The sequence below is a fragment of the Sminthopsis crassicaudata genome, chromosome 2 (genome assembly GCF_048593235.1).
Source record: "Sminthopsis crassicaudata isolate SCR6 chromosome 2, ASM4859323v1, whole genome shotgun sequence".
Classification (NCBI taxonomy): Eukaryota; Metazoa; Chordata; class Mammalia; order Dasyuromorphia; family Dasyuridae; genus Sminthopsis; species Sminthopsis crassicaudata.
This window is the reverse complement of record NC_133618.1, coordinates 19,283,733-19,309,330: the sequence shown is the minus strand read 5'-3', so window position 1 is coordinate 19,309,330 and position 25,598 is coordinate 19,283,733. Positions and strand designations below refer to the sequence as shown.

The 25,598-nt window shown below is 44.5% G+C and overlaps 1 protein-coding gene across 2 annotated transcripts in view; it reads right to left on the bottom strand.

The window, feature by feature from the left end:
- Positions 1–336: 336 nt before the first annotated feature.
- The window catches only part of DGUOK (deoxyguanosine kinase), a 39,767-nt gene continuing 14,505 nt past the window's right edge, over positions 337–25,598 (bottom strand). The window contains exons 1-6 of one of the 2 annotated variants that reach the window (XM_074285468.1): positions 25,102–25,388; positions 19,483–19,670; positions 6,292–6,439; positions 3,768–3,883; positions 2,312–2,411; positions 337–758 (exon numbers count right to left, since the gene is read on the bottom strand). In XM_074285468.1, coding sequence (XP_074141569.1) covers positions 729–758; positions 2,312–2,411; positions 3,768–3,883; positions 6,292–6,439; positions 19,483–19,670; positions 25,102–25,170 — 651 coding nt within the window. In that variant the 5' untranslated portion in view covers positions 25,171–25,388 and the 3' untranslated portion in view covers positions 337–728. Of the gene's footprint in view, positions 759–2,311; positions 2,412–3,767; positions 3,884–6,291; positions 6,440–19,482; positions 19,671–25,101; positions 25,389–25,598 lie in introns of those variants that run through there. The other variant, XM_074285467.1, reaches the window with a different exon arrangement.

The window sequence follows — 25,598 nt, the reverse complement described above, 5'->3', positions numbered from 1 at the left end:
GGTCTCATTCTTGCCAACTCGATCTTTTCTGCCTGAGCACTTTTTTTATTCTTTCCCATGCCCATACTGGAGAGCTCAGTGTGGCTCTCTCAGGCCTGGCTCCTTGCCCTCCCATGGCTCCAAAGGCTTGTATGTGGGGACTCATGGGAGTCAGAGAAAGCCAATTACATACGAGGTGGGGAGCACTCAGGTTCCTGCATACACTTAGCACATGGATGGCTAATGGGATTTAGGAAAGCTAGATCTTCCTTGGTAGAGAATATCTTCAAAGATTCAACAACTCTGAACAACACAATGACCAACTGAGATTCCGAAGGACTCACGCTGAAGCATGGAGATGGATGGAGGCTTTCTCCTTCTCTTTGTGTCTCTTCCTTTTTTTGGGACATGGTGACCAATACTTTGCACAACTCTACGTATTTATAATGCATTTCTTATCTTCTAAATGGATGGAAGAGAAGCAGAGAATTTGGATCTGAAAATAAAATGAAATTGATGAAAAAGGAAAATGTCTTTGAGAACCAAGGAAAGCTTGAACAAGGACCTTTGGGATCCTCCTGGGACCATGAGATAGCAGATCAGAGCTGAAGGCCGTTGAGTACAATGTCCTCATTCAAGATGATGGGATCTGGAGAGAAGGAATCCATAGCTCTCCAAGCAGCAGAAAGGCCCTAGCTTGTCAGAAGTCCAGTCCAGGTCCAATGATCCTGCCTAGCAGGATCATGGCTTCATTCTAGATTCTTTACAAAGGTGCTGACCTGTTGGAAAAAAGAGGTGAAAATCAACTTTGTAGTAGATGGGAGGAAATCATCCCTCCACCCAAGTCCTTTTTGGATAGAGCATAAGCTCCTTGAGGGCAGGGCTGGCTTTGTTTTTTCTCTGCAGGCCCAGCACCTGAGAGAACATAGTAGGCCCTTAGCCACTGGTTACTGATTGGCCAGTTGTGTCATCCTAGTGTGTAAGTGGCCTCAAGATCTTGAAAGCCACGCCCTGATAGGCGGAGGATGAGGCTCCCATAAAGCCAAAAGCCTTTTAGTAGAGGCCCCTAAGGGGATAATTTGGGAAAATGAATACAAGGGATAATGTTATATTAAAAAAAAATTACTCATGCATATATAATGTCAAAAAAAATTATAAATAAATAAGTAGAGGCCCTTAAGAATCCAACATCACCCACCAGCCCCACTGGGTTCACAGAGGCTGTTGACATCAGCAGCTATGGCACTGCTGACGAATTTCCCAGCCATGGTACGATTACCACCTACGAAGATATTGGGGACCTAAGTCAGTGCTGAGAATGTCCAGTGAATAGAATCTTGGCTCCTGAAGCCCTGGGAGGATAGGAGCAGTCAGATCAAAAGATTGAGAGGAGAAAGGAAAAAGCAAGGGGGAGAAGGGGATGGAGCAGAGAGAGGCTGAGTCTAGCTTGCCCATGCAGTCCAGCCTGCTCTCAGAGTCCAGACTGCCCCCAGAATCCAATCTGCTCTCAGAGTCCAGACTGCTCCCACAATCCAGTCCCCCAGAATTGTTTGCCCTCAGAGTCTAGCCTGCCTGTACAGTCCAGTCTATTCCCAGAGTCCAGTCTGCCCTCAGAATCCAGTTTGCCCCCAGAAAACAATCTGCTCCCAGAGTCCAGTCTGCCCCCAAAGTCTAGTCTATTCCTAGAGTCCACTCTACCCTCAGAACCCAGTCTGCCTTCACAGTTCAATCTGCTCCCAGAGTCCAGTCTACTTCCAGAATCCAGTCTGCCTTCACAGTTCAATCTGTTCCCAGAGTCCAGCCTGCTTGGGTCCAGAAATCCAGGATGCTTTGGTGGATGAAATAAATGAGGACAATAACAGTTCTATTAGTCATCTAATTCTGAGAATATAGCATTGGAAGAGCAGGGAACCCCGTCTTTGACCTAGACAGATGGAGGGGAACTGTTATCCATTTAGTGCCAGAAGGGGTTTTGGTGGCCAATAAATCAGTCCAATCCCCTCATTTCCAGTACTCTCTCTTAAGGACTCTAAGTCTTTTGGCCTCTCTTTTCCCCAAGGAAGCCATGGGATCATCAGATCATAAGTTTAGGACTAGAAGAAAGCTTAAAGGTCATCTGGTCCAATCCCCTTATTTTACAGACTGAGGCCCTTTGAGGGTAGTAACTCATTTAAGTGGATCATCCAAAGTCCCACAGGGCTTCAATCTCCAGGTGTTTGTTTTTAGAAATCTGAGGAAAACAGGAGGGCTTAGGATAATGTTAAACCAGGCTGACACTGTCCCCATGGAGTGAAAATCTACTACAGCTCATCATCGTTAGAACTGGCTTGACCTTTGTCATGAGCTCCTCTTGCTTGGTGGCTTGCTCCGAGAAATCCTCATTGACATCTAGCACTAGAACAGGGGCCTTCTTCAAGTCCTCAAAGTGGAGCCTGCAAGAGCAGATGTGAGGGAGTGGTGAAGAAAGAGTTGGAAACATTTGCAGGACAACAGGAGGGGAGCTTGGGAGGAAAACAATCTGGCCTTGGAGTCAGAGGCCTGGGTTCAAATCTCGCACCCTGCCATTTATGAGCTGTGGGACCTTCAGTTTCCTCATCTGTCAGATGGAACGTTGGACAAGCTGGCCTCAAGGATCCCTTCTACCTTGAAATGGATGACCCTAGACTCTTCATTTGTAGAACTTCTCACACAAACAGAAAGGAAACATTTTTTCTCCCTTAATGTTGGGATTGTTCTTGGGATCTCCTGACACTGCTGCTGTTCAGACATTTTCCAGTTGTGTCTTGTTCTGTGACTGCATTTGGAGTTTTCTTGGCAAAGATACTAGACTGATTTGTCATCTCCTTCTCCAGCTCATTTTACAGATGAGGAACCGAGGCAAACAGGGGTAGTGACTTGCTCAGAACTACACAACTAGTAAGTGTTTGAGGCTGAATTTCATGAGTTCTATCCATATTGACGCCTCCCTGCTAAAACCCAAAGCCATTTGGGGAACATGGACACTCTCCTGATGTGGACCAGAATTGAGGAAAACCTTAGGAGGTCAAATTTGCAAAACTAATTTTGAGATCAGAACTGCTAGCCAGAAGTCAGCCAAAATGTACAGAAACCACTAGAAGAGTGGCTCTGCAGCTCTGTATATTCGTTTCAAGAAAACCAGGCAGAAACCACTGGGACAGTTCTGAGTCTGGATCCCGGAGTGGCCAAACCACCCAAGAAGAATCCTAAGAGGTAGCATCCATCTGAAGTCACTTGAAGACTATTACATACTCCAGATGTGTTCTATATCTCCCGTGAGCTTCATTAACAGCCCTGGGAGGTAGGTATTATTATTATTATTAGCCCATTTTACAGCTAAGAAAATAGAGGCACTGAGAAATGAATTTACTTGCCCATTGTTATGGATCTATATCTAGAAGGGGCCTTAGAAGCCAAGCCACTCATTTTATAGATGAGGAAACTGAGGCTAAGAAATTAAAGTGATTGCCCAAGGCCCCCCAGATAATAAAGTCATAACAGATAGTACTACTGACCCTGGAGTCAACAAGGACACCTCTGACAATTCCCAGATGGGTGACTCTAGGTAAGTCAACTGACCTTTCAATTTCCTCGTTATAGAATGAAGAAATGGAACCCATCTCTCTCCAAGGTCCCTTCCAGCTCTTAATCTCTGGCAGGGCCATGAAACCCAGGTCATTCTGGCTCCAAGATTAGTGCAATACTGTTATGACAGAAGTGATGTCCTTACTCAGTGAGTGGTCCATGGGAGAGTTGAGGATTTGACTTACTCAGTCACCTTATGGATGAGCCAGTCTTCATGCTGAGCATGGAGCTGTTCAAGGTATCCCAGCTCAAGATCCTTCTCCTCAGCCCTGGCGCGTTGGCGTAGTCTCTTGAAGCACACCTAAAAGACAATCCGGGTTCTGTCATCAAGGCTAGATCAGTGCTCTCCCACTTCCCCTGTTTTTGTGGTCTCTGGCCAGCACTGAATGATAAATCTCTCAAATTAATCAGAGAATCACCAAATAGGAAGGGACTCTAGAGATCCTGGCTAATTGCTACTTGAAAAAGGAATCGATCCCTTCCAAAACGCTCCCCACAAATACTTGTTCAAGCTCTTTAATGGTAGTGAACTCAATCACTTTATAAAGTATCCCATCCCACTTTTGGACAGATAGAATTGGTGAAAGAAAATCTTCCTCTCAGTAACTTATATTCCTTGGTTCTGGAGTCAGAAGCTCTGGGTTCAAACTCTGCCTCGATGCTAGCTATCATGTGACCCTGAACTGGTCAGATATCTAGTCTGCAGTTAATTGACCTTAAAAACTTAAAAACGAAGAGGCAGCTAGGTGGTGCAGTGGTTAGAGCACCAGCTTTGAAGTCAGGAGGACCTGAGTTCAAATCTGGTCTCAGACACTTAACACTTCCTAGATGTGTGACCCTGGGCAAGTCACTTAACCCCAACTGCCTCAGCAAAAAACAAAACAAAACAAAACAAAACTTAAAAACTAGGTGGCCTAAGATGTCCCTTCTGGCTCTGGATTCTATGAAAATTTGAGAAGCTGGGTCCTTACCCACTTAGAAGTGGATCTGACTTCATGAAAAGAGTAAACAATAACCATAATAATTAATGAAGCTGATTCTGCCTTTCAATTAAATAATCTCATAGATAAACAGTATCTGTTCTTCAGTAGCACAAAACTTGGAATCAGGAAGATTGAGATCAAGTCTTGCTTCTGATTGTTTCTGACTGTATAATTAACCATGAACAGTCCCTTAAACTTGTCTACCTCAGTTTCTTCATCTTTAAGATAAAGATAATCACAACATCTTCCCAGAGTTGTTGGGAGGATCAAGCAAATCAACAGATATAAAAATACTTTATGTTATGATTAATGTTACTATTATTATCTATTATTTCTGCAATGGGCCTCAATGATTAATGTTGAGCTGGGGAAAGTAATCCTCTTTCCTGAATGGGATTTCAGCTCCAAGAAGACACAAGGTCTGTTTTTCTTGTAGTTTACCTGCCCCGTGGCTCATGGGATCCCAGATTTAGTGTTTGAAGTGAATCAATTTAAGATCATATAGGTAGAAGGGGCAAAGGAGCACCCCTAAGCATCGACAAAGTACTTGCTGAGTGCCAGGGGCTGTTCTAGGTTCAGGAGGTACAAAGAAAGACTAAGAGGAAAATGTCCTTAATCCCAAGGGATTTATTTTCTAAAGAGAGAGGCAATTCACCAACCAGTCAACCAACAGCATTTATTATGCCCTTACTATATACCAAGAATTAGGCCAGGGGCTTTAGAAACTTTCTAAGCTTTCATTTTACAGAAAAGGAAGGACCTTGGGGCATCTGACTGCCCCCATTCATGAAGGAAGGAAAGTGACTCCAAGGGAGTTGAAATCATTATCAGTCATGAAGCCAGTTAATTATAAAATCCAGGACCAGAACTCAGGGCTCTTGAAATTTAGCCTAGCAGATCCATGATTTGGTCAGTTCAGAAGGCTGGGTTCTATGTTCTTATGATTATTATTGGTGTGGCATAAATCTCAGTTTCCTTATCTGGAAAATGGGGATGTAAATACTAGTATTGAAGAGATTTAGCAGAAACGGGCTATTATGATGAGAATTCTACTGTTTGACTAGCTTTCACTTGCTAATCCATTGCTGGCATTCTGGATAGGGCAATTATTCCTCAGCTGCTTTCCTTGGGTAGAGAAGAGAGCATCACAAAGGCGAGGAAGAGAATGTTTAATGGAAGCAGGAAAGAGCAGCCCCCACCTCCACCCCCATTCTCCCCTAGCCAGCCAAGCTCATGCCTTAGGGCTGCATGGGGAAGCTGAGGCAATGGGGGAAAGGCCCCAATAGGGCCAGGAGCCAAAAAGGGAAATCCAGGTTTTAATTTCCCAAAAGAAGATGAGGGATTCCCCCCTCTATCTCCCAAAGATCCCTTCCAGAGGGCCTGGCTGGGGAAGGGCTCTGGCTTTAGAAAAGAAAGGATCAGATAGGGATGATCAGTATTTGTGTTAAGGGAGGATCACGGTCTTAGAGCAAGCTGGAAGGGGCATCTAGCTTAACCTTCTCCTCTTACTGAAGTCTGATGCTCAGATCTCATTCTGGGATGTTTTGAAGGGCACATGACCAAGAAGCAGCAGAGCCACATTTGAATTCAGGTGACTCCAAATTCAGCACACTTGACTGCCTCCCTCCCTCCCTCTTTCAGCAGAAGTGATTCCTAAGGCCCCCCTCCCCAAAACTCCAGCGGCCTCCCACTTGAATCAGGTGTCTGGAATTCTTCTCTGGGGTACCTGGGGAGAAGCCCGAAGGTAGATGAAGCCATCCTGGAAAATGTTTTTGCTAAACTCCTGGAGAAGGAAGGAATGCCAATTCTGATAGACAGCCCACTCCACATCATTTAGGAAGCCATTTTCAAAGAGATTCTTGGCAAAGATGTACCTGGGTGGGATGAGAGAGGGGGTATGGGAAAAGCAGGTAGAAAAACCAATCAGGAGGCAAAAGGGGGGCAATAATAGCACCCACCACCCGGTGTTATTATAAAGATCCAAGAATGCACTGGACAAACTTGAAGGCACCACTTATAAATGCAATCATCATCATCATCATCAGCAGCACACTTATTAGGTTTTGCATCAGAGTCCCCCATTCCTTATCCAGTGCAGAGTCTTCCCCCCAGACAAGGCTCCCTCAGTTTGGTATTAACCAACTCCTAAAACTGTCAGCAAATAAAGGCCAATTCAATTGTGCAAACACTTAATCAGTATCTATTGAATTCAAGGCTCAGGGGCTAGAGATGGGATAATTAGGAGAAGGCAGTGCAGTAGTTTAGTCAAAACAGACGCTAAGTGACTCCCCCTGTGGGCCTTTTTCTTGGCAAAAATACAGGACTGGATTGTCATTTCCTTCTCCTGTGTACCCCTATTTTACAGAAGAGGAACTCATAGGGCAAATAGCCCCTAAGTATCTGAGGCTGGATTTGAACTAACCTATCCATTGCACTATTTAGCTGCCACCAAAAGGAGATTAAAAATGATATTTATATAACGTGGCAAAGTAAAACCTTACTTTTTTTTTTTTTTTTTCCCTGAGGCAGTTGGGGTTAAGTGACTTGCCCAGGGTCACACAGCTGGGAAATCTTAAGTGTCTGAGGCCACATTTGAACTCAGGTCCTCCTGACTTCAAGGCTGGTGTTCTACCCACTGCACCACCTAGCCACCCCTTTAATTTTTTAAAATTAATTTTATAACTATAATTTTTTTTGACAGCACATATGCATAGGTAATTTTTTACATTATCCCTTCCACTCCCTTCTGTTCCAAATTTTCCCCTCCTTCCCTCCACCCACTCCCCTAGATGGAAGGCAGTCCCATACATATTAAATATGTTATAGTATATCCTAGGTACAATATATATGTGCAGAACCGAATTTTGTTGTTGTTGTTGCAAAGGAAGAATTAGATTCAGAAGGTAAAAATAACCTGGGGAGAAAAACAAAAGTGCAAACAGTTTCCACTCATTTCCCAGTGTTCCTTCTCTGGATGGAGCAGATTCTGTCCATCATTGATCAATTGGAACTGGATTCGATCTTCTCTATATAACCTTACACTTTATACCTCCCCCACGCACTCTTTGCTAGAGCCATCACCCCCCCCCCCCCATTGCTACTCTTCAAGCAAGATTTTCCCTGTCTCAGCTGGCATTTTCATTGGCTGTCCCCTCTGCCTCCTGGCTTTCCTGGAGTCCCACCTTCTCCAGGAAGCCTTCCCTCATTCCCTTTACTACTTGTGCTTTCCCTCTGGTGATTATTGCCCATCATTTCATTTATCCTGTCATTTATATTGTCTGCATGACAACTTTCCCCCCTGTATCACCAAATGGTGTCAGTTACACAGCAAAGAGACCGTCAGAAATGTTTGCTGACCCACCACCCACCTTGACACTCAGAACACCCCCCCCCAAGAAGCCTTTCCTGCTTTCCCTCAAGCTGCTAACCCTCCCTCCCTCCAATAAGTTTATATTTATTTTGCCTCTACCCATAAATCCATGCGCATGTTGCTCCCCTAAGAGAATATAAGCTCAAGGAGGCCAGGCTTTTCCCTTTGGTCTCTATATTGCCAAGATTTAGCACACATGTGCTCAATAAACGCTTGAAACTGAAATCTCTTATTTCACTTTTAATAACATCTAAGATGTTGAAAAAGAGAAGACTCTGAATGCTACTTTTAAGGAGCTTACAATGGAAGAGGAAGAGGAAGACGCTCAAATAACTACGACTTGAAAGAAAGGACAATGCAGAAAGGAAAGCAAAAAGCAGCAAAGGGCCAACTGGGACGCAGCTGGGAGCCAGGGAAGACTTCAAGGAATGGAGAGTATCCATGAAACAATGAATCCCTCCCCCTCCCCCTTCAGCTAAAAGCAGCCCAAGGAAGTTCAGAAGAGGCCCTTCCTCCCTGGCCTTCCCTCTCCCCTCCTCTCCTGTCCTCCTTGGGCAGGGGGGGAGGGGAAGTACAACTAGATCACATTTAATTTACTTTTAAAAAACTAACAAACCATTATGTAATAGAGTCTCATATAATAAACACTTAGATACATTAAAAAAAAAAAAAAAAAAAAAAAAAAAAAAAAAAAAAAAACTCCCTGCAGGTCCCTAGGTTTGGCCTGGAAATAAATTAAGAATTCCAAGGAATGGGATTGCCTGTCATCTAGGGGAGGGAGTAGAGGGAGGGAGGGGAAAATTTGGGAAAGTAAATACAAGGGATAATGTTGTAAAAAAAAAAAAATTACCCATGCATATGTACTGTCAAAAATTATAATTATAAAATTAATAAATTATATAAAAATATAAGATTAAAATACTTGATTTTCCTTAAAAAAAATAAAAATTCCAAGGAATAGAGTTGGGGAAAGGCAGGGTAATTCTATTCCAGGCTCAGGGGAACTGCAGCAGCAAAGACAGGAAGAGCAGAGAAGACAGGACAAAGGCAACAAGCAAAACAGCGTCCAGTTAGTGGGAAAGGAAGATCATGTGAAAGTGAAGAAAAGTCAGTTGGAGAGTGGCAGGCTCAGGCAAGTGGACGGTAGTGGATAAGCCATGGGGAGTGACATCATTAGCCTGGGTCTCAGGTGTGGAGGCTGGAAGGAAGAGGGACAGATTGGAAGCAAGGAGACCAATTAGGAGGCTATTACAAGGGGGAAGAAAAAAGATGAGGGCTTAAACAAAGATGGCTACAGAGCAAGCAGAGACAAGGGGTCGGGTGCAAAGGATTTTGCCAAGGGGTGATGGGCAGGATGTGGCACTTGACTGGAAGCTGGGGTTGGGGGTAGCTATGGGAGAAGAATTTCAAAGCTAAAGAACTTTAAAGATACTGAGGCCATCCACAGAAATAGAAAAGTCTGCAGTGTGGAGGAGGGGGAGATGGATATATGTGAATTTAAAAGCATTATTAGGTATTATAATATTTTCCAAGTATTTGTGTGATGAGTTGGTATTATATATATATATATATATATATATATATATATATATATATATACAAAAACAAGACAGAGGGAGCCCTGGGTACCTTCATTCTGTAGGTCAAACAGCCCAGCAATCATACAATCAATAAAAGCCTAAATTCTCTGAATTGGAAATGGGCAAAAACAGGCCTTGCCCTCAGGAAGCTCTCCTTCTAACCAGGGAGAACACAGTAGATAAAGATAAGAAAAAAACAGATTAAATAGAAGGCAACTTTGGAGGGGGAGGGGGATGAAGGGGGGGGGGATGTGCAGTGGCCAGGGAGGGCTGTTTTGTAGCAGGAAGACAAGTGGGGATGAATGGATCCAAAGAGCAATTGATGAGGAGCCGGGGACTGGAAATGCTGAGTGGGATGTGCTAGTGGGGTGTCCAGATGGCCATATCTAGCAGGCAGAGGGATAAAAAACCAAAGCAGGACCAGAATTCTGAGGGGTCTGAGGTAGAAGATACCGATTGGGAGGCATTTGTGTTCAACTGAAGCCTTGGGGGTGGATGGGATTGATAAAGAGTGGGGAGATAATAGAGAGCTGAAGAAAGAGACATCCGCATTTGAGAGGAGCTCTCCAGACAGACAAAGAACCGTCCCAAAGAGTGGAGAACTGGAACAGAATAATGCCATGGAAACTTGGGGGAGGGGAAGGCATCCAAGAGGAGGAAAAGAAGTACAGAGGTTAAGTACAGATTTAGAAACTGAGGCAAGACAGGCTAAGTAATAGAGATTTGAATCCTGAAACAGGGTTTGGTCAGGATTCTTTTTCTGACATCACCTTGAATCTCAAGGAGATGATAGGCAAAAGAAAAAAAAAAAAAAAACCTTATCTCCTTGGGTGCCACTCTTAACCAGGTGTAGGTTCTCATCATCTACCAATTGGCTTACTGCAATAGTCTTGGTGGGGGAGGGGTTCTCCCTGCCTTACTCTGCCTCCATTATCATCCATCCTCTACTCAGTGATTAAATTGATCTTCCAGCAATGCAGGTCTGACCATGTGATCATGATCACCATGAATCAGCTAAACTTCAGTGGCTCCCTATTACCTCTAGAATCAAATGTAAAGTATCCTGGTTGACATTAAAAACCCTTTACAAGCTGATCCCTTTTTATATTCCAGGTCTTCTTACTCCTCTACAGGCATCCCAAGATCCAGTAATGGAACTCTACTTCATTTTTCATTGGCTTTCTTTGTGCCTGAAACACTCTCCTTCCTCATCTCCATTTCCCTGCATCCCTAGTTTCATCAGGGCCTACTTTCTGCAAGAAGTCTTTTTGTAAGCCTGGAGAAAAGGGTCTCCCCCCTCCCCCCCCAAAAAAACACAACCTGTTGTTGTTGTTGTTGTTAACACCAATGCTTAGTATAGTGCCTCTGCTAGGTGCTTAATAAATGCTTACTTAAAATGTTTAGGGTAGTAGACAATGCAGAGCTGGAGGCAAGACAGGCTGAGAGTGAAAGTGGGGAGATTTGAAAAAAAGATAAGATTTGGGGACAGCTAGGTGGCGCAGTGGATAGAGCACCAGCCTTGAATTCAGGAGGACCCGAGTTCAAATCTGCACTCAGACCTAGCTGTGTGACCCTGGGCAAGTCACTTAACCCCAGCCTCAGGAAAAAAAAAAAAAAAAAAAAAAGGATAAGATTTGGAAGAAGCTTTTAAAATTCTGATATCCAGAGGGAAAAGACATCTCAGAGACTATAAAACCCAACTTTCTCATTTTATGACTAAGGAAATTGAGGCTCAGTTTCCTTAGTCATAAATAGCCCAGGGATTAAAACCCATGTTTTAGGCCTTCAGATCCAGCTCTCCCTCTCCTGTCCCAGTGTTATGGGGAAAGTGCTGGAGACTCTCTATGTGACATGAAGAAAATGATCGACCAATATCTGGATGTTCACATGGTGCTAAAAAGCACCGAGTCACCAGCACCTCCCCTGGCTTTCAGATGTCCCCATCTCATTCATTGTACCATCCATTCAGGATTGTACCATTCATGCAGGATACTTTATCTCCCAAATCCTTGCCTTTAGCCCAGAGAAACTGAATTTCAGGCCAGTGCCGGAAGGCCCAGTGATAGCACAAGCAGCTGCTGGAAAATGAGTCTCACTGATGGATGAGGAGCCACAAGATCCGATCAGATCGGCTGGCCCAGAGTCTTCTTGGACTCCCTTCCCAGCCACGTGCGCTTCTTCCAATCTCTAGCTTCCTTCAGCAATCTGATCAAGGAGCACGGACTCCATTAGGGCTTTTCGAGGCTCCCAGATGCAGCTGTCCCTATCTCCAAATCAGCTTGAAATTGGTTTGGGTATCTGTATTTGGACATGTTTCCTCCAAGAGGAGGTAAACTCCCTGCAGACAGACAGGTTCTCATGGTTATGGCCAGGGCCTAGGAGAGTGTTTGGCACACAGCAGCTGCTTAATAAATGCACATTGATTGGTTGGTTGAGACAGATGGTAGGAGTTAGCCAGGGGATAGAAAGGGAATATCCAAGGATAGAAAAGCAAACATTATAAGGCCAAAACTGGATGAGGACAAAAGTAGGGCAGAACCACAGTTGAGGAAATAGGACCTAAAGAAATGATGAAGGCAAGAAGAGATTCATCAGAGGAAGGGAGTGGCAGGGTTGGATGGAGAAGGAGAGAGAGGGGGTGAGGAAGGGAGGGAGAGGGGGGTGAGGGAGGGAGAGGGGGGTGAGGGAGGGAGGGAGAGGGGGGTGAGGGAGGGAGAGGGGGTGAGGGAGGGAGAGGGGGGAGAAGAAAGAAGGGAATGAGGGAGGAAGGGAAAGAGGGAGGGAGGGAGAGGGAGAGAGGGAGAGAGGGAGAGAGGGAGAGAGGGAGAGAGGGAGAGAGGGAGAGAGGGAGAGAGGGAGAGAGGGAGAGAGGGAGAGAGGGAGAGAGGGAGAGAGGGAGAAAGGGGGGAGGGAGAGAGTTAGTGAAACTTCAGATACAGTGAGACAGAGCCAGTGAAACAGAAAGAGAGAGACAGAGACTATGAAAGCAGAGTAATATAGTGGATAGACCATTGGACATGGAGGCAAGGAGAGTTCCCATCCTGTCTCAGTTGTAAGACCTTGGATAAATCACTTGTTTAGTGGTTTTTTAATCATTTCTAACTTTTGCTAACCATTTTGGGAATTTTCTTTGCAAAGACACTGGGGTAGTATGCCATTTTTTCCCCCTCCAGCTTATTTTACAGATAAGGAAACTGAGGCAAACTGGGTTAAGTGACTTGCCCAGGGTCACTCAGCTAGTGAGGTCAAATTTGAACTCAGGAAGAGGAGTCTTCCTGCCTTTGGGTGAGGACACCTGCCTTTCAGAGGAAAAAACAATTACTGCCTCCCTGAACCACAGGGAGGTGGTTCTATATGTGCAAAATGAGGGATTTTGCCTCAGTAGTTTTGCAGGTCAAATCCAACCTTAATTCTTAATTCTAGAACATCAGCTGGGTCCATGGTAGACAGGCAGGTTCCAGCTAGAAATCTCCATGTATGACTGGTGGACCCCTCATGGTTTATTAAGAACTTCTACTTTTTAAGGCTATGAGTAATAGGGAGGGTGGCAACCTGTGCTGGTAACAGGATTTTCCTCACCAGGGAATTCTCTGTTCTAATGAAATTAAAGAGCAAGACTTCATTTTTCGCTTTGTGCCAGTCCCAGGGCTAAGCAAAGGAGGATGGAAAGAAAAAGTGAAACCAGTGTTTGCCCTCAAGGAGCTTCCATTCTAAGGAATAAATATAAACAGAAGGAGATAGCCATTTAAGGAACAGGTGAAAGATAACCTTTGGCTGGGAGGGGATTCTCAGTCAGCCACAGAGGATCCTAGAGACCTCCCGGTCTCCGGAGCCCCAGTCTGCAGGAAACCTGATGCTGAGTGGGGGAGGGGGAGGGGAAAAGCTGGTTTAGGAGTTTTCAGAGCTTTATTTTTCCTCTAGGAAACTTAACCCTCCATGGCCTAGGCAAACCTGCCCCATCTTGAATAACACTGAGAGTCTCGGTACTTTAGAAGGGCCCAGACCCAGCTGTCCTTGGAGCTGGGAAACACCCCCTCATGTTTTCTGCTTGCCCAAGGAACTGACTCTGCAACCCCCCCCCAAAAAAAAAAAAAGTGTTTCCAATGTACTCACTTCCTCCACTCTCCAGACCCAACTGAAGGAAGTAGGGGCTGAATTTAAAACTCACCCCTTTCCCCCAGCTAAACAAACAACATTTGGCAAATAGAAACCAGGGCTTCAGAAAGGATCAGGTTATCTCATCAGGCCTGCATACAAGCTTAATTCCTCCCCACCACCCAAGCCACAAGATGCAATTGAAATCCTAAACAATGAGGCTTGTTTATAGACTCTAGTTCCTAAGGCAACACTCGATTGCATTTGTCCACCCCGGGCTAACCCCAAATCAGACAGGCCTTCAATTACCCAAGACTCCCAGCAAGTTTGCCTTTCTGTCCCGGCCTCAGCTTCCCTGTTAGTCAAAAGGAACAGCACACCGACCCTTCCCTCAGCGTGTTCTAAGGATGAAGGATCCAGTACAGAAGCCATTTCTCCACTGGCCCTTCCCCCACCTCACCCCCCCCATTAGAAACTCTATTAGCCTTGGGGTGGTCAGGAGCATATCTAAATGACCCTTCCAGGCTCCAGATTCTACTTTAGAGCAGGGTTTTGCATTTCTTGGAGGCCCTCTGGAGCAAGCACTTCAAGTTTGCCAAAACATTTAAGAGGGCCAAGAACTAGGGAGCTAGGAAAAGCTAGGGTGTGGAAGGGAGGCCAAGGGTCAGGACTTTTGCTTCTCCTTCCGAGCTTCCAAGCAGCCCCTCCCACACAGGTTTTGGGTAGGGGGAAGGTAACCTAAAGAACTTAAAGGGAGCGCCCCCCGCCCCCAAGCCCCCTTCCAACAGAAAGAGACCATAGTCTCCCTCCATCTATAGTGGAAGCCATTTGGGATTCATCAATCCTCACTCTCCTAGCCCAGTCTCTCTATTGCTGGCTACAATGACTTCTTCATCAAAGTATCCATATTAATGGCAGCCCTCTGACAAGGCTATCAAAAGTTTCTATTGGAGTATCCAAGGAGGGCTCCTTGGCTGGATACTTTATCATCAAAGTATCCAGAGATAGCTCTGCTACACTCTAAGTATCTGTCTTATTTTATCTGCTAAAATTAAAACAGTAACACTATCACAATAGAAACTAACACAATAGCTACAGTGTCTACCAGCCACTGTTGGAAACAATATCCAAAAGGTCTTCATGAACGAAATCCATCCAAAGGTCTTCATGAACGAAATCCATCCAAAGGTTTTCTTGAACGAAATCGATCCTTAAAAGCATTAAAGTATGGCCAAAGGGCAACTAGAAGTGGATAGAGCCCCAAAGTCCTGAATTCAAATTCAACCCCAAACACAAAACACTTGTGAGTTGTGGGCTGGGCAAATCACTTAACCTTAATAATTTCATCAAATAAACAAACAAACAGATAAACAGGGAATGGCCAAGAACTAATAGTTACTATCAAAATCTTTATCTAGGGCTGTACCCTGCAAGGGGCTTATCCTGGGGAGGGGGTGGTAAAGATTCCCAGCTAGATCATTTCAAGAGTTTTCCAGGGAATCCTCTCCGGGTGCAGAAGACTTTCCTGGGTTCCCCTAGATTATAGAGATGGGTGGGAGTGGGGAGGTAGAGGAAGGTGAATGAAAAGAATAGAACAAGCACCCCCTGGAAGGCCAAGGAGCAGCTTTCCTGGGCATTCTCCCTGGCCAGGAATGATTGAAATCTGGCAAAGGAGGGTACTGAATAAGAGAGGAAATGGGCCACCGGGACAAAGAGCTCCAGGCTCCACATTTGCCCTTCTAATAACTTACAGAAGCCCAGGGCCGACCAGTAAGTTTCCCATCAGCACAGCCAGCTCATCCCCTGGATGGGCTGCATCCGGCCCAGCACTCCTCTCCTCCCATGCTCTCCAGATTGTTTAACCACATGTTGGAAGCCTATTGGAGTCTGGCCTCTGTGCCAGGGTCATCCATTCTCCCGCCTCTCTCCTTCAGGGGCCTGAGAGGACTAGCTCTGTGGGAACAGATGGGCTGACTTTCCAGGCAGGGAATCTGCAGTACAAATGCTTTTTAAAGTCCCTCTCCTGTGGGCAGGCTCACATGCCCTTTCCCTCACTTGTCATTCCCTGAAAGCTCCGAGAAAAATCCTGGTCCTAGCACGGGGGTGGGGAAGGGGAAAGAGAAAGATCATAGATTCAGATCTAAAAGGGTCTTCAGAGATTGTATAATCTAATCTCATTTTATTGCCCCTGAAGTCCAGGGGGAAGGGGAGGGACTTTCATAGAAAGAAAACTGGGTCATCTGACTCCAATTTCACTATTTCCACTATCGGACTCAAATTATCATAGGATTAGAGACCTGGGATTAAAAGGGGCCTCAGGGACAATCAAGTCAGGCCCCTAATTTTGATGAGGGTCAGTCATTTTCATATCTGACTCTTTATAATCCCTTTTGGTGTTTTCTTCCCCAGCTCATTTTTTTAGAAGAGGAAACTGAGGCAAACAAGATTAAATAACAGTTATCTGAAGCTGGATCTGAACTTGGAAAGCAGAATTTTGGGAAGGAAGGTTGTTCTGATTCCAGCCCTGCCACTTAGCTTCTCACTCACATTTTACAGATATGGAAACTGAGGTCCTGGGGACATGACTTAGTAGTAGAATGGGATTCTTCCCCCTAAACTACAGATACAACCTTACTGACTTGTCATAAAACTAAGTTATATTTTTTAAAAACTTTTTTTATTTTATTTCTACTTTTTATTAAATAATGAGTCTGTAAGAGAGGCTAGTCTCTTCCAGCTCTCCAATTACTTAATTCTATAGTCCCTTCCTCCAAAGCATATGGGGCTGGGGGGAGGGGAACCAATGCTAATCAGAGAATAGAAACCAATCCCAGCCTGAGCTCAGCTGGAGCTGCCTTTTTCTAGAAGAGGAGAAAATTCTAATCACTGCCCAGGAGAGCTGAGGCCCTTCGCTCCTATAACTCTCACTTGGCCTTTCTGACACTCAGAGGGGATTCTGGGGGATATCTCCAGACTAGAGCACGGTGGGTCAGTAAAACTGACTTTCTCTGGAACTTTAATCCATTTTCATTGTAGTGTTATCTTTTTATTTTCCTTAAAATCCCATTAAGTTTATTATCAGGTTTGTTATCATGGATTCAAATTCAGACTAAGGCTTGAGTAATGTAACCTTGGGCAATTATTATACCTTTCCCCAATGACCTCACAATTTCCCCTAATTATTCTCATTCTATTTATTATGGCTTCCCTCATATGTGCCCCACTCCCCCCTTCCAATGCAAGCTCCTTGTGACAAAAGATGAAGCCATTCAAAGTCTGAATCCCAACATCCAGGATACAGTAGGTGTTTAATAATAAATACTTGTAGCTGGATGGTCAAATCACTTTGGTTTTCTGGGTCTCAGTTTCCTCACCTGGAAAATCCAGATAATTAGCTCAGACAGCCTCCCGGTGGGATGGAGTTTCTCCTTGTAAAGCTTAATGAGAAGTTAGGCGAGGGAGGAGAACCCTCCTCACCTTCCGTTCTAGGCCAAGGCCATGGCTACTGGGCAGCTCCCCAAGCCTGGGCCCAGTGGCTCCCCCCTCCAGAGGGTCTCCTGCAGGGGGCCTGCCATACTATTAATCATGTTTAAAAGGCTCCAAGAGGGGCCGGCAGTCTAGACACCAGACACTTTCTCGCAAAGACCAGCGCACCGAATCCTGCGCCAAAAGGGACAGGACCCAAGCTTCTCAGTTTACAACAAGCAGACCCTGAAAAGTCATTAAAGCAGATTTGCTGGTTCTCTGGGAGAGAAGCTCATTTCGTCACAGCAGGAGAGGGCTGCTGACTTACAGATTCTTCCCATCTAGGAGACTTTGTGCCTAGGGGACAGTAAGGGATAGTAGGGAGAGCCTTCTGGGGTCCTGAAAAGGCCCAGCTTCAAATTCTGTCCCCTACACTTACTAGATTTGTGATTACGGCCTAGGAGGCTTATGTCTCTAAGCCTCAATTATCCACATCTGTAAAATGGACCTGAGAATATTTATAGAATCTCTCTCACTGACTTGGTGTAAAGTGTTTTGCAAACCTTAAAGCCCTTGATAAATGTCTGTTGTTATTATTATTATTATTATTATTGTTCCTGTTACAGAATTTAGAGCCAAAAGAGACAAGCTCACAAGTTTAAAGATGTGCTTGTTGATTCATTGATTGTGTGTTCATCTATAAAAGGAAGAGTTTGGGTTGGATGACCTCAAATCTCCTCCAGCTCTAAGATTCTGTTACTGTCGGCCTGGCGGCAGACTGTGTGTTTGTCTGCTGTCTTTGGACCAGCCAAATTTGGAGTTTCCCAGGACCAGGCTGGTCTCTGGCAAGAGATTCTTCAGCTAGAGGAGTCGCAATCTGCATCAGCGAAGGGAGATTTGACATGAATGAAATCAGAGGCAGGTGAAATATTGGAGGACATGTAAAGGGACAGAAAGAACCTGCTCTCTAGTGGAACACAACGCCCTAGATTCTGATGCTGCTCCATCATTGCTACAGACTGGGATGATCTGGGTCCAGGCTGGGAATCCTGGAAGCAACTTTTGACTTTCTAATCGATAAAAGAGCCTCCCAAAGAGCAAATGCAAAGGTTTCCTCCTGGACCCAGGCCTGGGATAATGACTGAGATTGGAGCAATCCACTTAGCTACATGGAGGCCAAGAAAGAAAATGGGATGGGGATTAGGGGAGGGGCTGGGGGGGCCAGGGAATAGAGGAAACTGCCAACAATGTCTCACTGTTTAGACAATTGCAGCTAGGAGGGATTTGGGAGATCATCTGACTCTGTGTAGGAGGAAAGCCCAGAAAAGAGACTGGAGGGCCAGGCTATTGTGTATTTGTCCCCTAAGAGTAATTTGAATTTGTGGGGAAACAAACTAGAGCAGCGGAGGTCAAAGGAGCAAAGCCAGAGGTCCAGGATTCAGGATTGCCTCTGTCACCATCAGCCATCACTGGCGCATCTGGGTCTCCAACAAAAGGAAAGGCCTTGGCTAATCTTCCAGGTCCCTTCTAGCTGGAAAGCAATGATTTTCTAGAAATGGACCAAATCTTTACTTAGCTGATCTCATCAAGCTGAACTCTTTCTTCATCACTTAATCTATACAGGGACTTCTTTATTTTTGTTGAGTCAAGGGTTGGAGCAACTTGCTGTATGAGTATGGGTAAATCACAGCTCAGCAGAGCCTCAGTTTCCCCATGATAATCATACCACATCTGGAGTTGCTGTGGGAGAAGTAGATGGGTAATCTCACAGTGTCTTTCTTTCTCTTTCTTTCTTTCTTTCTTTCTTTCTTTCTTTCTTTCTTTCTTTCTTTCTTTCTTTCTTTCTTTCTTTCTTTCTTTCTTTCTTTCTTTCTTTCTTTCTTTCTTTCTTTCTTTCTTTCTTTCTTTCTTTCTTTCTTTCTTTCTTTCTTTCTTTCTTTCGAGGCTGGGGTTAAATGACTTGCCCAGGGTCACACAGCTAGGAAGTGTTAAGTATCTGACACCAGATTTGAACTCAGGTCCTCCTGAATTCAAGGCTGATGCTTTATCCACTGTGCCACCTAGCTACCCCCTATAGTGTCTTTTTTGTTTGTTTGTTTTTGTTTTTGTTTTCCCTGAGGCTGGGGTTAAGTGACTTGCCCAGGGTCACACAGCTAGGAAGTGTTAAGTATCTGAGACCAGATTTGAACTCGGGTCCTCCTAAATTCAAGGCTGGTGCTCTATCCACTGCACCACATAGCTGCCCCCCCCCCCCCCCCATAAGAGTCTTTCAAGTACAAGGAGTTATTCCCAGGAAACTGTACTTTTTGAAGGTGGGAGGAGCGAAGGTCCCCACAGGAGAAGGGAGGCAGGCCCACACAGCCTGGAGCCAAGAAAACTACCAGGGCTGCTGGCCTGAGCATCTTACCTGTCACTGTACACTGACCGCTCGAAGATTTGTACCGGCTCTTGGGCCTGCAAGAGGCTCTCTGGGTAGGGGGCCAGCTGGGATCGGAGCCGACTCAGGAAGGAAAACATCTGGAAGGTGTAGGACCACCGTGAGGGCTGCTGGTACATCATATCCAACAAATTCCCCACGCTCTGGGGAGGGCCAGCCTGGGGGGGGAAGGGAATGGAAGAAGGAGGGACGTTAATGTCACACGATGTATTTTCCACAGAAGCCTATCTGAAAATCAATGGGAACAGTTACAAAATTATCATCTCCTAGGAAAGAAGCAGTCTCCAAGGGAAGGGATAAGAGGGCTCCAGATAACACAGTAATTGTCTTTATGTGAGTGAGACCCCATAGCTTTTTGCCCAGGAGGAATATTTACCTTTTTGGAGTCTGGCAATACTAGGATGGGCTGCCCTGGGAGGGAGGCCCAAGCTTCCGCCACACAGAGGCCTCCATGCAGAGGCCGTCTGGGCACTGGTCCCGGATTTCATCCAGGGGATTCTGTTTTAGAATATAGCTCCCCAGAGGGAAAAGGACCCATATGTACAAGTGTTTGCAGCAGCTCTTGTTGTAGAGAATTGGAAAACGAGTAGGTGCCCATCCATGAGGGAATGGCTGAATAGGTTATGGTATATGAAAGTAGTGGAATATTACTGTTCTATAAGAAATGATGAACACCTCGGCATTCAATCCCCTCAATCTGACTTTAACCTGCCTTTCTAAACTTTCCCAGACTTACTCCAGCATGTGGCTGGAGGAAAAGGCACTGGGCTTGGAGTCAGGAACGTCTGACTTTCAATCTTGTCTCAGACACTTACTAGTATGTGACCCTGGGCAAGATGGTGAATTTCTCTAGGGAGTATTTCTGCCAAGAAAACCCTAAATGGAGTCATGAAGAATTGATAAAACTGAACAAACATCGAAGCAACAGTTTGGCTGGAGTATGTGAGGCGCCATGATTTTTAGTGTATCTAGAAAAGCAGGCTGGAACCTCATTGTGTGAATAAACAGCAGAAAATTGTAGTTTAACTTAGCGGCAACAGGAAGCCTCTTTGACTTCTTAAGTGGGAGAGTTACAAGGTCAGTTTTGCATTTCAGGAGTATCAATTTGGCATCTGTGTAGAAAGGGGTCATGGGAAAGCACAGAGGCAAGGAGACCAATCAGGAAGTCTTTCCTTCAGGAAAGAGGCAAGAAGGACATGAACACAGTACGGTATTGGATGTGAGCAGAAGAAAAGGGAGGGAAGGGAGGGATGTCATGAAGATAGAAAAACTGACAAGAAACTGAATGTGGAGTTGAGGGAGCAGAAAGACTTAAGGATAACCTTTAGGCTGAAAACCTGCATAAGGACTCAACAGAGGAAACCAGCAAAATAAGAAGGGAAAGACGCGTGGATCAGGATAAGGAGTTCTCCATCAGATAATGAGTATGAGATGTCTAGACAATGTCCAATAGGCAATTGGTGGTGTTAGCTCAAGAGAAGCACTAGGATTGGACATACGGTTCCGGGTCATCTATATGAAGATGATAACTCTGCAAACAAAGCAATAGATTTAAAATGTCTTCAAACCATAAAGCATTGCATAAAGTGATTACTGTTTGGTAGTGGTGGTGATGATGACACCATCATTATGACTGAACTACGGAGCTGATGAGATTGCAAAGAGAAAAGAGTTCAGGGCAGAGATTTTGGGGATACCTAGGTTAAGGAGGCTCTACTTGGATACGAACTAAAAAAGAGCCGAAGGAGAACCAAATGACAAGAAAACCCGGAGAAGAGAGAATCTCCAAAAAGGGAGGATCTCCATGGGTCAGATGGGTGGAAGAGGATGGAGAAAGACTGCAAGCTTGGCAATTTAGAACCTCGGTTATTGTAGAATGGTCAGTTTGATGAGATTAATCCACATTGTAAGGGTTTAAGAAATAAAAGAAGTGGAAGCAATGAGTAAAGATGGATGGTTTTTCCTAGGAATGAAAAGGGTAGGAGAATTATAGGGCACTAGCTGGAGGGCCAAGCGGGAAGTTTGTTCATTTTTTAAGAATGGGAGAAACGTTGGAATAACTGGAACAATCAGGTAAAAACCCACTAAATAGGGAAATAGAGGTGAAGGAACATAAGAATAGGCTGCCAAGAGATAGAGTGGGCTCAAAAACTCTAATGTTCAAAATCCTCCCCAATATGATCTCAATTTTCTTTTCCAGCCTTATCACTACTATTCCTCTGTATCAGCTCTTTAACTACAATGAGACTAATCTAATCCTCACTTTCCTCCTCACATTGGTGGTATTTTTCATATAAGTCTCCCAAAGGGACATGAGCTTTGGCAAGAAGTCTCACAACTATCAGACCAGCTAATATAACAGAAAAGGAAAATGACAAATTTTGTTGAAGATGTGGGACACCTGGGACACTAATGTACTATGGGTGGAGTTGTGAACTGATCCAATAATTCTGGAGAGCAATTATATTTTTTTTCCAAACTCCCCCAAAAGACAATAAAACCATGCATACTCTTTGATCCAGCAGTGTCATTACTAGGCCTGTATCCCAAAGAGATCATTAAAAAAAAAAAAGGAAAAGGGCTTACAAGTACAAAAATATTTATAGCACTTCTTTTTGTGGTGGCAAAGAATGAGTAATTGAGGGGACACAGCATTTGGGGAAAGGCTGAGCCCATGCATACTCTTTGATCCAGCAATGCCATTACTAGGTCTGTATTCCAAAGGGATCATAAAAAAGGGAAGAGGATCTTCACGCACAAAAAATATGTATAGCAGCTCTTTGTGCCATGGCCGACTTTGATAGAGTTAGCTTTTCTCACTACTACAATCATCTAAGATAATTCCAAAAGACCCAGGATGGAAAATGCTACTTGCATCCAGAGAAAGAACTATGGAGTCTGAATTAAAGCAGACTATTTCTACTTTATTTATTTGTTGGTAGTTTTTACCTTTTGTTCTGTTTCTTCTTTAACAACATGACTATTAGGGAAATATATTTCATATGATTGCAGATATCCTGCAAAGGTTTATTGCTAAACCTCTATCAAATTGCTTATCATTTTAGGAAGAGGGATGAGAAGAGAAGAAGGGAGAAAATTTGGAACTCAAAATTTTATTTTAAAATGAGCGTAATTGGGGCAGCTAGGTGGTGCAGTGGATAGAGCACCAGACTTGAAATCAGGAGGATCTGAGGTCAAATCTGGCCTTAGACTTACTAGATGTATGACCCTGGGCAAGTCATTTAACCCTATTTGCCTCAGGGGGAGGAAAAAAAAAAAAGAATGCTATTGTACACAGCACAGCAAGATTATATGATGATCAATTCTAATAGACATGGATGGCTCTTTTCAACAGTGAGTGATTCAGGCCAGTTCCAATGATTTTGTGATGGAGAGAGCCATCTGTACCCAGACAGAGGACTGTGGGCATTGAGTGTGGATCAAAGTATTTTCACTCTTTTGCTGTCATTTGCTTGTATTTTGTTCTCATTTTTTTCTTTTTGACATAATTTTTTTCCTGCATCATGATAATCATGGAAATTATGTATAAAAGAATTACACATGTTTAACATATATTGGATTATTTACCATTTAGGAAGGCAGGGAGGGAAAGGAGGGAGAAAAAAATTTGGAACACAAGGTTTTGCAAGAGTGAACATTGAAAATTATCTATTCATATGTTTTTGTTGTTGCTGTTGTTTTTTAATTATAGCTTTTTATTTACAATATATATGCATGGGTAATTTTTCAGCATTGACAGTTGCCAAACCTTTTGTTCCAACTTCCCCCCAACTTTCCCCCTCCTTCCCACCACCCCTTCCCCCAGATGACAGGTTGACCAATACATGTAAATATGTTAAAGCATAAGTTAAATACAATATATGTATACTGGGGGGGGGGGGCAACTAAGTGGCGAAGTGGATAGAGCACCAGCCTTGAATTCAGGAGGACCCGAGTGCAAATTTGATCTCAGACACTTAACACTAGCTGTGTGACCCTGGGCAAGTCAATTAACCCCAGCCTCAGAAAGAAAGAAAAAAAAAAACAAAACAAAAAACAATATATGTATACTTGTCCATACAGTTACTTTGCTGTACGAAAAGAATCGGACTTTGAAATAGTATATAATTAGCCTGTGAAGGAAATAAAAAATATGCATATATTTTGAAAAAAAAAAAGCTTTAATAATTAAAAAAAATAAAAATAAATGTTAATTTTTTTTTTACACATGTAAAAATTGGGAAAAATAAAATACTATTTAAAAGAAAAAAGAGTGACCTCTTCATCAGACTGGAGCAAAGAAACAGAGAACAGGGGGATGATCTTAGAGCTCTGGAGTTAAAAGGAAGGGGATGAGAGTTCTGAGATAGATCTTTATTTTTCTAGTAAAATATGAGGCAATGTTTTGCTCAGAGGGATAGGGCAGAAGATGGTGTGGGAGGCTTCAGGAGAAAAGAAACTGCTTTGAATAACTGCAATGGAGAATTCCTAAACTGGAAAAGAGCAGAAGACTTCCCTGACCAGGAGACCCAGGTGAGATTCCATGACATAAAGTCTTGGACACAGTGCAACTGCCTCCAGCATGATTTAGCATCATAAGGATATTAGTAATAAGGGGGATGCCAGAAATAAGTCAACAAGTATTTATTTATTTATTATCAACCATGGTGAACTGGTTGCCCATGGAGTCAAGGGCAGAATAGGAAGAAATTGAAAGCCGAGATAGCTTAGAAGTGAAATTGGCAGACCAGGAGGAATGAGCCACAGAAAAGAGAGTTAGGGGTGATCACATAAAGGAATTCTAGAATTCTTGATCACGGAACTACAACCCCTCTGGTACCGGTGAAATCAAGGCTGTGACCGTCCAGATATGTGGCTAAAGTGCAAGGAAGGTGGAGGAGCAATGACAGAGTCTAGGAGGGGGATAGGTGGGATCTGGAGAAAAGAATGTGGCCTGTGCCTCCAGTGTGTGTGTGTGTGTGTGTGTGTGTGTGTGTGTGTGTGTGTGTCTTTGAAAGACAGCAGGAATGAGAGACAATTCTCCTGGAACACCAGAACACAGGAGTGAGGGATGAAAGAGTCTTAAAAAGAGGGAACTATTGTTAATGACCAAGTGACCAAAGGTTGTGTTGGCCGGGGCCTTGGGAGCCTTCCCTCCAGCAGCCCCATCTCTGCCTTCCTGCTCTAAGGGACAGGATCTGCTGGAGCACTTTTTGCCTGAGTTCTTTCATGCCCCAGGGAAGAAGGTCCATTTGGTCAGGTTTTCCTCACTCTCAGCTGGGGGCTGCTAAGGTCTGGAGTCCATGGCTCAGTACAATTCAGCCAACAAATCTGTGCTTGCTCAAGAGTTAGGAGAGCTTTGGTTCTGCTGGGTTTAGATGACAGCACGGTGGCTGGAGATGGGCACAGGGGTTGTTGTGGCTTCCCAGCTCCTCAGAATCTGTCCTTCCCTCTCCATCCTCTCCTCTAGTCCCTCTTATCTCTCTCTGAGTTCTTCCCCAGAGCTGCTGCTGTTCCACACCCCCACCAAACCCTGTGCGCTGCCCATTCTGCCAGTGCCGGTCCACAATCCCATTGCTCACTGCTCACAGGGCAGAGCCAGCCCAGTCTGTGCTCTCTCCACAAGCTCACTCTTGTTGCTCCTTGAGTTATGAGCATTAAGCCCTAGGCCAGTGTTTAGGTGCCTTCCCTGCAAGTATCTGATGAACTCAGCCTTCCTGGACAGCAGCCGCCCATTTGTCAGCTTTGGGACACTCGCTCCAGTCCACTCGTCCACCTCTAGCCTTGGAGGCAACCTTCTTCTTCTGGCAGTCTGGTGCTGGGTCTGCTCTCCAGCTGCCTCCGGCTAAATCAACTGGTCCTCAAGGTCCCATAGGAATAGAATGAACAGAAAAGAATTTCCTGAGCACTTACCACATAGGAAGCATTGTGACAAAAGAGGCCATATGAGAGGTGATAGGTCATGGGACTTCCAGCCAGCAAGATCTGGGTTCACCTGTGTGACCCTGAGAAAATCACCAATGTCTCCATGACTCAGTAGCCTCATTGGTACAATGTCGGAGCCGGGTCCCTTCCACCTCTAAATC